Source organism: Haliotis asinina, chromosome 16, assembly GCF_037392515.1.
Source record: "Haliotis asinina isolate JCU_RB_2024 chromosome 16, JCU_Hal_asi_v2, whole genome shotgun sequence".
NCBI lineage: Eukaryota > Metazoa > Mollusca > Gastropoda > Lepetellida > Haliotidae > Haliotis > Haliotis asinina.
This window is the reverse complement of record NC_090295.1, coordinates 25,057,392-25,069,979: the sequence shown is the minus strand read 5'-3', so window position 1 is coordinate 25,069,979 and position 12,588 is coordinate 25,057,392. Positions and strand designations below refer to the sequence as shown.

The 12,588-nt window shown below is 40.1% G+C and overlaps 1 protein-coding gene across 1 annotated transcript; it reads right to left on the bottom strand.

Annotated features, from left to right (window-relative positions):
- Positions 1-140: 140 nt before the first annotated feature.
- On the bottom strand, positions 141-11,975 carry LOC137268564 (uncharacterized). Its single transcript, XM_067803132.1, has 4 exons — positions 11,891-11,975; positions 7,529-7,572; positions 3,487-3,618; positions 141-2,507 (listed from the first exon to the last, which is right to left on the bottom strand). The coding sequence occupies exons 2-4, from the start codon at positions 7,533-7,535 to the stop codon at positions 1,903-1,905; spliced, it is 744 nt and encodes a 247-aa protein (XP_067659233.1). The 5' UTR covers positions 7,536-7,572; positions 11,891-11,975; the 3' UTR covers positions 141-1,902.
- Positions 11,976-12,588: the final 613 nt, after the last annotated feature.

Below are 12,588 nucleotides of genomic sequence, written 5' to 3'. Positions count from 1 at the left end.
GCCTGACAAGAACGGGTCACTTTCTGTCGTCTCCTTGACAACGCGTGGACAACGTACCTGCCTATGAAAGCGCATCTGGCACCATATCATGATGTCAACTCGCTCGTCCAAGCGCAAACTATGTAATAGGGAAAGAGGTGTTTGAGGAGACCAACTGTTTATTCAGAGTAATATGTTTTACAACAAACGTGCATTCAGTATTGGAAGAAATACTCACAACTCGCTTGTAGTGTCAGAACGGTAATCCATCTTTCTGGTCAGATCATTATTGGGACAACATTTAAATAGCATTACATACCATCACATAAAATTACTAGCGTTACATTGCATCACTTCCAGGTCAAGCAGAAAATACTATGAGAGCTTCAGACTGTCCAATCAGATTCAAGTAACTGTCACGTAAAATGTGACTGTGTCAGCAAGACCATGTGACCGTTATGTCCTCGGAAATATACTATCCTCTCACAAAAGCGCACAGAGGACTTGTATATTTAATTACAACTATTACTTAAAGCGGTTTCTTACAAGGATTAATCGTCACAACGTAACAGAAAGCACCTTCAAGTTGAAATTGTGCAGCAAAGAGCAATAAAAATCCAGAATATTTTCCGAAAATGGCAATCGTTTTGAAGGAGGTTCAAGGTCAAATCACAACGCCACGTCTAGACTCTACGACACAGAGCATTGCCAGTGAAAGAATGTATGCTGGCGATTACCAATCTTTGCTGTCAGGCGTCTGAATGTTTGTCTGAGCAAGATATCACGGCTTGCAGTTCGTTACAACCAAACAGACATAGCAAATTCCCGTTCCCGTACAGGCAGACCTCGAGTTACCACTGCAGGCCCAGAAACATGCCTCCGGGTACTACATTAGCGTCATTGTACTGTCACGGGTGAGAGCACAGCAGCCAGGGTGCCTGAACCTCGGAGGTCAAACTTTACGGAACATACTGAAAGAGATTGGTGTGAGAGCCAGAAATCCAGATGTCGGGGTCTTGCTACGTCGTCACATCTCAACGCTCAACATCTCCGTTATCTAAAAAGTATCCGCTTGATTGTATAGACATTGCCTCTTCTAAACTAGTGTAAATATTGGTGGACAAGTTATACATGTTTGAAAATAAAACACTTTCGCAACATATTTCTGGTCTGTGTATCTTTTTGGGACAGTATACATGTGTGTAAATAGTCTACTGAAATTAGGTCAATCGGATAGGGCAAAAGCTGTGAATAGATTAGAACCCTTTGATACACATTTCCAGATGGATGTCCTCAAAGGCATGTTACATTTACTACCTTTAACACTGCACGGAGAGAATTGCATTCATATCCTAAAGAGTATGTAGTGTATGAGGTTTTTTGTCCTCACACAGTAAACAACAGGGTACGTTTTACGTTTCAACTCTACATTTATACATTATGTGGTAGGAGAACGCCGACGTTTATCAGAAAGACCATTCCACAATTTGAGCTTGTCCGGTATAAAGACTTTCCGTTTCAAATAATGGCGTGTGTAAGATTAAAGTTGTTTCTGTGTGTATGGTGACTGATGCTACCCTTGATGATAACGATGGTTGTGGACAAACTAATTACAGATCCTGACACACGTTTCCTCGAATCAGTTTATACATTTAGAGGAATAAAATTACAAGGTTAATAAGAGTATGCTGTATCGTACGTGCATGGAAACAATGCTGTCTGTACGGACATATAGCCAAGTAACACACTTTATTTTATCTTGGGGTGTCAACGCGTGTTTTCTTCGGCATTGCGATTTACAACGTATACTAAAAGTAAAAGAAACGCAACACACGTGATGGCTTACTATCATGAAATTTCATTTTTTCGAAACTTGCGTTTCTTTTGCTTTTCAGTATATTTCAGAAATGTCGTTCCTTCGATTTATCCAGCAGCATATATTGTTTTAAACGCATCTTTCTGCATTATCCAGATGGATTTGGAAGTATGTTTGCACCCGCTGGTGATGTAACCGTTTTCAGTCGGTGTTTTGGCAGTGGCGTGCATGGCAACCACTCCGCGGACAAGACTTTCACATTTGGAGTTGGTCATGATCATGTAGGTTCTCAGAGCGAACGACGTGGAGGCTGACTTGAGACGCTGCAGCCGTTGGGAGAACAGCTTCAGGTCCTGTGCGTCATAATCGACACCAACTACACCAAACGCTAGGGTGAAGTCGACACTAACGAACATCCTTAGACGGCGTAGTACAAGTTTGGCCATGGCACGGTTACACTCCGAGGCCGTTTCCTCGTCCTTCGCGAAGGTCAAAAGATATGGGACGTCAGTGGGTGTAAGAATGATGACGTCACATACGACGTCAGATGCTGTCTTCAAACCCAGGAGGTTGGAAATTGATTTCTGGAAGAAGGCAACCCCTCCTTTCTCCGCCACAAGGTGTTCCCTGACGGTGCTGATGACGTGTTGCTCGTCGTCTTGCAGTTCTTGGTCAAATCTCGGGGGAAACAAAGTGAATTTGACACCATCCTCTGAAGCACAAATCAGAGCCATGTGTTAAATGTACAGTCTGATAGAAATACAGCAAAATTCCAGAAACTCTTTCAAAAGGCATCGTAACGCATGGACAGTCGTAAGTCCAGATTAAAACAGATACGCGTTACGATAAGATTGTGGAATTTAACAATGTTTTCCTGGCATATTATTCGGATTACAAGATACTGAAGTTCAAAATCACAAAAAGGCACTTGCCAGTAGTTTGGAAAATTTACATCTATTTACAGTTCATTGCTCAGATCACATTAACTGGATTTGCCCATCAAGATGAGTGAGTGAGTAAATACTACTGGGGGTGACACAAGAAATGTAGTAGGGAATCGAATCCGGGCCGTCGGTTGGGGAGGGGATACGTTTTAACCACAATGGTACCCAACCGACCCTTGTCAAGATGAAGTTGTAATATGGAGATGTCGTGGTGGAAGACGCAGTTCACACACTTGGAAAGGAGTAGATACACCTCATTACATGCCGTGCCAAATGCCAATTTGTATTAATCACATGTACTTTTGCACGTATCAGATGCCGTGTAATGAAGATGTATCTACCTTATTTAAGTTTTAGAACAGTTCCTAACCACTTCAGCATATTTAAAAGAAATGTCAAAGTATTCGACAAAACAAATTTGTATCTCATGTAATAAAATATTTGCTCAAAATTTTAGTGATATTCAACTTTGATCACTTTTACTGAGTCTAACACACTGGGAGCCAAAATTTCTGGCACTAAATACCTGCAAATCTGCTCACGCATCGTAAAGCAAGTTTTACTCACTAACTAACTCACTCTCTTGCGTAAATTAGGAGTGGTGGAACAGCCTAATGGTTCATGCGTTAGCTCCTCCAGTTGAAGATCTGGTTTCTGGTGTCATATTATGTTATATTATCGCGGTGTAAAACCATACTCATTCATGGATGTTAGTGAAATAGACTTCTAGTCACATAATACTTTTACCTTCTTCTTGGAGAGAGTTAAAGTATTCCAGAATCTCACTGAAAGACTCTCCTGAGTGTTTGACTGTCGGTCCGAAACTGTAGCAGCCTCGCAGGTCAGTCACAGTGGACGTATCTCCCTTCTTCCAGATGTCTGAAACACATGACTATTGATTCACTACCTGTTTACATTGTTAATATTTACAGACAGCGGAAAAGATCATTATTTTGATGTGGCCGATATTGACTTGGTTTGTTGTCAGCGAGTCTTGATGGTCGCCTCTTAGGAAAAGAATGGGTTGTTTAAGATCAATGATAACCCGGATGTTCACAAGTTTGCCATAAGAAGGGATTAGCTATCTGTCTACAGTACGAACACCTCATTTATCAAGACAAGCCACTGTGTGAAGAGGTCACACAATTACGTTATGAGGAACGATGCCTGTATACATTCAATGTGAATTTGAAAATATTTAAATGTTTTTTAAAAGCCTATTCAGCACAATGAAATAGAACATAATTCCGTGTCTTAATATTGCCATTTAGTTAAATATGTAGTCGCACTGCAATGTTTTCACTTATAACCTACCTATCCAGACTGTTGTTATTTGCAGTGGTTGCATTATAGAGTGTCAGTGGGACAACATTTATGCAGTTATGTTATAACGTTACGGTTGGATAAACTGCAAAGGTTCTGGTATGACGTTATTTTCATGGTTAAGATTCCTTTAGCTGCCATTTGTTGAATACTTAAGACATACAACGCGGCTTGAATCCATAAGTCTTAGTAGCAATACCATGAATGTAATAAGGGTTGAATTATGCCATAGTGCGCCATGTCACCTAGTAAGTGCGGATCAGACATACCAGCGAATGGATATATGAACAAATCTAGGCATGTCATATACCCTGAACACCCTTCTTTTAACGACGCTTGTGACAATACATTAAATGCTGGTATCTTCTTGACCTCGTCAGTGACCAGAAACAATATAGTGTTTTAGACGGTTTAGCATATATTCAAACTGTGGAACTGGCTAAACATCACAGCTGCCACCAGTTTTGTTTTCACAAATACACGTAGTTCCTTCCCGCCAAAGGTTTCCGGCACAGACACAGCAATGACAACATATTACAAGAGACAGAAGAGATATAGGACTTGCATATGCCGCCCAGGACCAGGCTCCACTGGCATAGGTTATCCACATTTAGGTCGTTCAGGCATAGGTTATCCACATTTAGGTCGTTCAGGCATAGGCTGTTCACATTTAGGTTGTTCAGGCATAGACTGTTCACATTTAGGTTGTTCAGGTACAGGCTGTTCACATTTAGGTTGTTCAGGCATAGGCTGTTCACATTTAGGCTCCACAGGCATAGGCTCCACAAGGCATAGGCTCTCAATAAAGTAATGGAAGCTCACCAATCCAACCGTGCATGCTGCGGAATGTCTCAGTTTGAAAGAATGATGAATTATTGTGATACAGTCTCAGAAGGAACTAAACGTCATGTGTGAAATGACGATATTGATGTGTGTAGTTTATTCTGGTCTAACACGCTGTATCCACTCCGAGAACGCTACCCTTCTCGGCGTCAGGTCGTTGCTTACTACATAACACTCGGGTCCTTCCTTGTCATAAAATACCAATCCATCAAAGAAATTAATTACAACCTGCATGACGAATATCTCCTCTCGAACCTTATGAAACAGTATATCTATAACATCGTCCGGAGGGTCAATGTTCTCGTTGGTTCGGTTGGTCCACATCATGTCTGTTCGAACCTTTTGAAGGAGAATACGTCTGAGGTCTTCCCTTTCACCTTCAGTCAAGGTCATACCACAGACCTTCGACCTTTTCAATTTATAGTCGCCCATGTCTATCAGTTCTTCTTCTATCCCACAATAAAATGAACCTCCTTTCACTAGTTTTGTCATCGCTGTTATATTTTCTCTTAATTTAAGTGTTTCCCAGACCACAAGTGCTTTTTGCTCGACATCTGATGGTACCACAAATCCTATTCCCCAACATTTCATTTCTATACTCCGACTTTCATGCAAAGCAACAACACTCTGAGACCAGTCTATGTCGACCAGGGGTTGGGGTGGAAGCAGAGGGATTCTGTCTCCTGGGCTGAGGTTATACAGATTAGGGATGTTCCTTGCAGAGGGGTCAATTAGGCAGTTGTCCAAGGGGATCTTTGTCTTGAAGTCTGATGTGGAGCAAGACAGCGAAGATTTAACCTTGAGGATGATAACGCAATCATTAAGCCAATTTCTCTCGTAATTGTCAACAAATAATGTATCGTCTTCTATCATGGCGTTCAGCTTCAAGTCGACCAGCTCATCAAATGCATTCAAATCTCTACTACCGGTTTCATTAATTCCATTCAAATGAACCAACAAAATACCTCCTCCAGAGTTTCTTAGAGCACAAACATGATTACAGAATTTTGTCAATAATTCCTTTCTACGTGTTTTCAAGTTGGTAGCTTTGCGGCCAGATCCATATACCACGGCCCGCTCCATGTCAAGTGTGATAACAGTCTCGGCGGTAGTCACGTGATCCACAGCCTCCGCGCAAACTTGGCACCCATCTGGAACAAACGGTGGGCACCATGAAGTTCACGTGGCCTTGTACACCGAAACGTACTGTTACTTTAATGACACCATTGGAAGACTGCTGGATTTGTGAGGATCACACGTGCACTAAAGGTAACACTGATGTTTATGAGCCATTACTAATAATGTATAGGCCATAATTTCTAATCTTCTATAGGTAACACATTGCACTGGATATTTTCACAGTCAAATATTTGTTTTGCTCCTATGTTTTTACTTTTTTGTTTTTGTTTTTGTTTATTGATCATGAAAACGCTCCCCAGATTACACGAAAGCATAAACTGAGTGTCAAGGAACCGTTACGGCATTCATCAGGGTACAGAAAGTGTTCAAGGATACTTAATGACTTACGTTAATGAAAACATATTCTAGCAATTTCGATCAGTTGTTGTTAATTTCTCACATTGTCTTTTACCACGAACACCAACTCGCTTACACGGAATACAATGGATGGAATACAATAATTTCATATGGCACATTCTGAAATGATACTGTCAAAAGTCAGCCCACCATGTGACACATAACTGAAAAATTACACACAAAATGCTTATAAGCTGGTTCACGAGGTAACCTCTTTAGTCATGTGGACAAGGTGTCCGACTTCGAATGAGAGGGTCCTGGTTCTTTCCCAGCACGGGATTTAGAAATTTTGTGATACAGCATAGCGTTGGGAAACATGTAGTTTGAAACGGATTCGTGATTCGGGATTCGAATCCCCGATCTGAATATTTTGCTAGTTATTTGCAACAATCCTACACTTGTCCTTTTCTCAAATGTCTGGGATTCACGGCACAATTCCTTGAGCGCAGCAAGTTCAGATGGCGCGTACTGGCCACCTCAAGGAACCAGTTGGTGTGGATCGAATGGCCACAATCTCACTTGAATGGGTGTGGATGACAGCGTACCGTTCAGGGGTTTGCCTTAAACAGTCTCGATTATTTGGATGCCGTACTGATGCTGACCCAGCAAAACATCAGTCACACGGTCACTTCCTGGTCAGATGGACATGTGTTATCACGAGGCAAGTGCCTTGTCTATGATGATATCCGTCATTAGCAAACATAGCCATGGATGATTTCAAACTCCTAAACGTCCCATTATCATTTGCTTCACGCCGCACCTGCAATTTCGCAAATATTCGCAGCGATAATTACTGACCAATAATGTTTCAATTACGATTTGTTTTAGTTACATTTCATGGGGTTTTAATAAGGGGAAAGTTTAAAGATACTTCCGGGCAAAAACATAGCATACAGATGGAAAGTGAATTTGACAAAAATGACTAAACGTTATAAAACAATATTACTGTCCTGAATACTGGTGGCGGAGCACAAACGCTCCTGTGGTAATGTATCAAATCCATCACCATGAACAACCTATTTGCATCCTTACACATGTCTGTATACTTTATTTTGCCCTTGAGTATACGTTTCACATATACTAGTACCTGTCATATTTGGAGATTGCCTGGTAGTGCTTGCTGTCCTGGATCTAAAACAAAATAAACAATGGTAAAATACGAATATAACACAAATGGTAAATAAACTATAATTAGCATTCAGAATATGTCATGTACATGAGTGACTGACTGACTTTAATTTTAGCAGTATTCACGTCAGGGGACACCACAAATGGACTTCAAACATACGAGGAATTAAACCCGGGTGTTCATCACTATGCTACCCAAGCACCCCAGTATGTAAATGACTGGGATAAATCACAAACTTACACTTTCATCGAAATAAGATCTCGCAATAATCTGACTTCAAGGTTATGGGAATATTCCATGTCTCTGCCCAGGCAATTCTTAGCCTATGAATAAACCTTTGTGGTTGGCGTGAGAGCATTCCCTAGCGTCTATAGTGCATACAAATTACAAGTGTCTGGCGCAAGACACATCGATGGTAATGTGGGTCACGAGTATCGATCTTGACAGTGGGACTGTCAGATAGGTCACGAGAATACGGAGTCTGCAGGTTTTCTAATACAGGTTCGTAAGGCCTTCAAGATGGTATGAATTACAAAAACGTCATTGGGAAAGAGTGTTCACTAAATAATTAAACTTACGATGGTGGTTGTTGGGGTGAATTCGCAAGGATTGAAATATTGTGCAATAAATCACGTATTTGTTGAATTTAATTCATTGAGATAATAAATAATTAACCAACGCTATAAACTCGTACCTCGAGTATTGGACTATATCAAAATATAATATTTAATTTCATTTTTGAAATTATAAAATTAAAATGAGCTACATGTGCGTATATACACGATTATGTTGCACTTAGTAAATATAAGCATAGTCACGGAATGTAAGTAATTACCGAAGGTAAAACAACCGCGTCACCTCTATAGCTGCCTTGAGGGAATTGCCAAGAAGCACCAGACTTTTAACTCCTGGCATTCTAAGAAATGATACACCAACATAAATATATATCTTCATAATTAGCGTGGAATACTTGTCGATACTGTATGTTGGCGTCATTCTAACTGCAATATGTTTTTAGTTTGATAAGGTAATTCTCGATCGTTCTCAGAGCAGATCGTAATATCATACCGGCTTACCGCTATCGTCATTACTTTGTCACAACATGTCACACTGACATTTATCAGACATTGTTATTAATGTATTAATTCTGTGCAGTATAGTAAACAGTTTGCAATGAAAACATTCACAAGCAAACGTTTGCTTTATTCGTATGTTTTTACATTTTTTTTCTTGGTTGGGAATCATGAAAACATCCCGGATGAACTAGGTATAGGAGGAAGTAGTGTTAAGCTGTGTCGTTCCTCGCAGACATATACCACACTGATGACGTTCGCATTAACCAGGATGAACGAAGTTCACAGGGATAGTTAACATAAAGAAACTAACAATGAATATATTGTTATGTTTCGTGCATTTTCGATCATTTGTCAGTTCATTTGTCAGTTCATTTGTCAGACAGTCTTTTCCCAAGAAAGTTAACTGGTTAAAACGATGGAATGATAATAATTCCGTTTGGCACAATCAGGCAAAGCCTATCATAGAAAGAAGTCATCTTCAAAACATGTATATTTTTAAAAGATACCATGAAAAGTCACCATGCAATATGACCCATACTGGTACATATAGATTCTGGGATGATACCATTAACGTTAACCCACCAGTTGATACTTACTGACACATAAGCACGTTAACCCACCATGTGACACATAATGAAACATACACATTCTGGAGGGTGACTGTCAAACGTTAACCCACCATGTGACACATAATGAAACATACACATTCTGGAGGGTGACTGTCAAACGTTAACCCACCATGTGACACATAATGAAACATACACATTCTGGAGGGTGACTGTCAAACGTTAACCCACCATGTGACACATAATGAAACATACACATTCTGGAGGGTGACTGTCAAACGTTAACCCACCATGTGACACATAATGAAACATACACATTCTGGAGGGTGACTTTTAAACGTTAACCCACCATGTGACACATAATGACACATACACATTCTGGAGGGTGACTGTCAAACGTTAACCCACCATGTGACACATAATGAAACATACACATTCTGGAGGGTGACTTTTAAACGTTAACCCACCATGTGACACATAATGAAACATACACATTCTGGAGGGTGACTGTCAAACGTTAACCCACCATGTGACACATAATGAAACATACACATTCTGGAGGGTGACTGTCAAACGTTAACCCACCATGTGACACATAATGAAACATACACATTCTGGAGGGTGACTGTCAAACGTTAACCCACCATGTGACACATAATGAAACATACACATGCTGGAAGGTGACTTTTAAACGTTAACCCACCATGTGACACATAATGAAACATACACATTCTGGAGGGTGACTGTCAAACGTTAACCCACCATGTGACACATAATGAAACATACACATTCTGGAGGGTGACTGTCAAACGTTAACCCACCATGTGACACATAATGAAACATACACATTCTGGAGGGTGACTTTTAAACGTTAACCCACCATGTGCCACATAATGAAACATACACATTCTGGAGGGTGACTGTCAAACGTTAACCCACCATGTGACACATAATGAAACATACACATTCTGGAGGGTGACTGTCAAACGTTAACCCACCATGTGACACATAATGAAACATACACATTCTGGAGGGTGACTGTCAAACGTTAACCCACCATGTGACACATAATGAAACATACACATTCTGGAGGGTGACTGTCAAACGTTAACCCACCATGTGACACATAATGAAACATACACATTCTGGAGGGTGACTTTTAAACGTTAACCCACCATGTGACACATAATGAAACATACACATTCTGGAGGGTGACTGTCAAACGTTAACCCACCATGTGACACATAATGAAACATACACATTCTGGAGGGTGACTTTTAAACGTTAACCCACCATGTGACACATAATGAAACATACACATTCTGGAGGGTGACTGTCAAACGTTAACCCACCATGTGACACATAATGAAACATACACATTCTGGAGGGTGACTTTTAAACGTTAACCCACCATGTGACACATAATGAAACATACACATTCTGGAAGGTGACTTTTAAACGTTAACCCACCATGTGACACATAATGAAACATACACATTCTGGAGGGTGACTGTCAAACGTTAACCCACCATGTGACACATAATGAAACATACACATTCTGGAGGGTGACTGTCAAACGTTAACCCACCATGTGCCACATAATGAAACATACACATTCTGGAAGGTGACTGTCAAACGTTAACCCACCATGAGACACATAATGAAACATACACATGCTGGAGGGTGACTGTCAAACGTTAACTCACCATGTGACACATAATGAAACATACACATTCTGGAAGGTGACTTTTAAACGTTAACCCACCATACGGTTGACACAGAAACATATATTCTGGAGTCATTTTATCAAACGTTAAAGAACACATAATGAAACCTACACATTCTACATATACGACACAACGCAACCCAATGTGAATGTGTGTCTTTCATAAATATTCTCCAGGATGGCTTGCTAATTCTTTAAGAGAGACAGCAGAATAAAGAACATTTTACACAGAATCCAGCGTGTCTTTGAAAAATGTTATTTAATATTACAAAGGCAAACTCGTCAGTTTCAAGGGGTAAATCATACCTAGATACACTAGACAGTCAGGCTTTGGACGTATGGCTACAAATATAAATGAAACAATCTACGTTTCTGTCTCGCATGCATCATGCTTCCTTCTGATTGGTTCACATCCAGACAGTACGTCATATTGTAAAAAGACAGTAACATAAGGGTAGCCTTTTGAAAATGTCAGTGAGTGTGGCGTTTTGAAAATGTAAAAAAGTGACAAGAAACTGAATGATACATGTTTCAGAACTATACGTGAACCTTGTATCTCCATAAATTGCATATGTAATGTGTAATGAATATGTTCCCGTTGGTGAATCAATAGTGGGACCCTGTATATCATTATTGTGGGTTAATTTGTATAGGAACCTTGTTAATCAGGACTTTGGTTTAGACTCAAATTCTGCAGTAACTAAGAAACAGGTTGAAAGAAAATGATTCTTCAAGGGTTTTCTGCTGATACTGTGGCCTCGTTTGATACGTGACAGCATCACAGATACGTATCCTAACTGAATATAATGTACACACCTATAATATGATAAAATAGATGGTAAAGACTTTTTATGGAACTCCTTTCAGCTAATATCAGCTTAGACTGTTTCTAAGGATGTATTGAGGCACCATTATCTTTGTAAAAAAATGCTTAAACCAAGGTTCCACTTACCAGATGTCTGTCCCGCAAGGTATGTCAGGCGAGGGAACAATGAGGCAGCAATGCAATACCGGAAGTGACCAGACTCACTGAAGACAGGATTTGATTGGTCAGTCAGCCAGACATGACATCACTGCTGCCATCGAGTATTGATTATGATCAGAGAAGCTGTTCTAGCGATTTCTGTGACAACCTGTTCACATAGCTACAATAAAGAAGATGGAGAGTGGTTTAAGCTTCCCTTGACACTTACAGGTACTAAATGCAAACTGAAAACAAGTATGGTTCAGAGAGGTGGCATTGTGAGCCATACCTGACTAACAGACTGTAGCTAAGTGTGCTCTAGTTCTGCTTATATATACATATCACGTATAGCAATGTTTAATATATACGTACCTATGTGGTAAACATACAGGTGTAAGGGTTTGGGATGGTAGCCTATACTAAACGTCAAAGGTTGCCATCCTATTCGTTCGTCGCCTGAAAACCAAGTATTTAGCTTCGACAAATACATTTAAAATCGCGGACGTCCTTATATGATGGATGGAAACAAGCTGAAAGAAACGCGTGCTTAAATAAGTGACAATTAGCAATTGGAAGTGTACTGCTAAAATATCTATTTTGATTAACTACTGATTTGATTACTCATTACTAGAGCTAATTACATAGTGTTTAAACAGTTTCTAAAATGGTTTCATGGTTCATTCTAA